We start from the raw sequence: 977 nt of genomic DNA, 5'->3' as shown, positions 1-977 counted from the left end.
CAGAGCACCTTGGAGGCACAGCGAGAACCAGAGACATGAGAGATGGCCTCCTGCCTGTTCTCTGTGGGGGTTTAAAGTCAGATAAGAGTTATGGGCAGGGAGTGGGCCCTTTAAATCCTAAGCTCCACCTTTGCTTAGAGGGTCTTTGGGGAGTATAAAAGGGGGTGCAGTTCCTCTCTGCTCCAGAAAACCACCTGTGGCTCCTGCCCTCTGGCCCCCAGCCCCGGCCTCCCTCCCTCCCGACGCCGGCCACCCCCGCCTGCATGCCATGCAGCTGCCACCTTTCGACATGTGGAGGGACTACTTCAACCTGAGCCAGGTGGTGCTGGCGCTGATCCAGAGTCGGGGGCAAAGGCCCGAGGCCCAAGAGATTGGGGTGCCGAGACTTGGGCCCCAGCTGGGGCAGGACCAGGGGCAGGGAGGGCCGGGGGCCAGCGGAGGCCTGGCAGCCCTGTGTAACTTCTGCAAACACAATGGAGAGTCTCGCCATGTCTACTCCTCACACCAGCTGAAGACCCCGGAGGGCGTGGTGGTGTGCCCCATCCTGCGACACTACGTGTGTCCCCTGTGCGGGGCCACCGGTGGCCAGGCCCACACGCTCAAGTACTGCCCGCTCAATGGTGGCCAGCAGTCTCTCTACCGCCGAACGGGGCGCAATTCGGCCGGACGCAAGGTCAAGCGCTGAGGATCGCGAGGTGCCACCCCCCGCCCCCCGCGTCCCTCACCTTCCTGGCTCAGACCCTCCCAAGTCCCTGGACTCTCCCCCCGGACTCACCTAGCCCTTTGGGACTTCTGGTCCTCAGAACGCCAGCCCTGATGGCTCTGGAAACAGTGGAGGCTGCTGGGCAGCCCGGACCTGTGACCTCTCTGCCCGTGGTTTCTGTCCTGATCGTGTCTGAGGAGATATGGCGGGACAGGACCTCCGCACCGGGGACCACATCGCCCTGTGGCTCCTTCTAGGGTACAGTTCATGGATC

General features: G+C 63.5%; 1 protein-coding gene across 1 annotated transcript; it reads left to right on the top strand.

The window, feature by feature from the left end:
* The first annotated feature begins 268 nt into the window (after positions 1-268).
* On the top strand, positions 269-685 carry NANOS2 (nanos C2HC-type zinc finger 2). Its single transcript, XM_039866039.1, has one exon. It carries the CDS (start codon positions 269-271, stop codon positions 683-685), a length of 417 nt encoding a protein of 138 aa, XP_039721973.1.
* The last annotated feature ends 292 nt before the right edge of the window (positions 686-977 follow it).

The sequence above is a fragment of the Pteropus medius genome, unplaced genomic scaffold, assembly GCF_902729225.1.
Source record: "Pteropus medius unplaced genomic scaffold, Ma_sr-lr_union100, whole genome shotgun sequence".
In the NCBI taxonomy this organism is placed as follows: domain Eukaryota; kingdom Metazoa; phylum Chordata; class Mammalia; order Chiroptera; family Pteropodidae; genus Pteropus; species Pteropus medius.
This window is presented reverse-complemented; position numbering and strand designations above follow the sequence as displayed.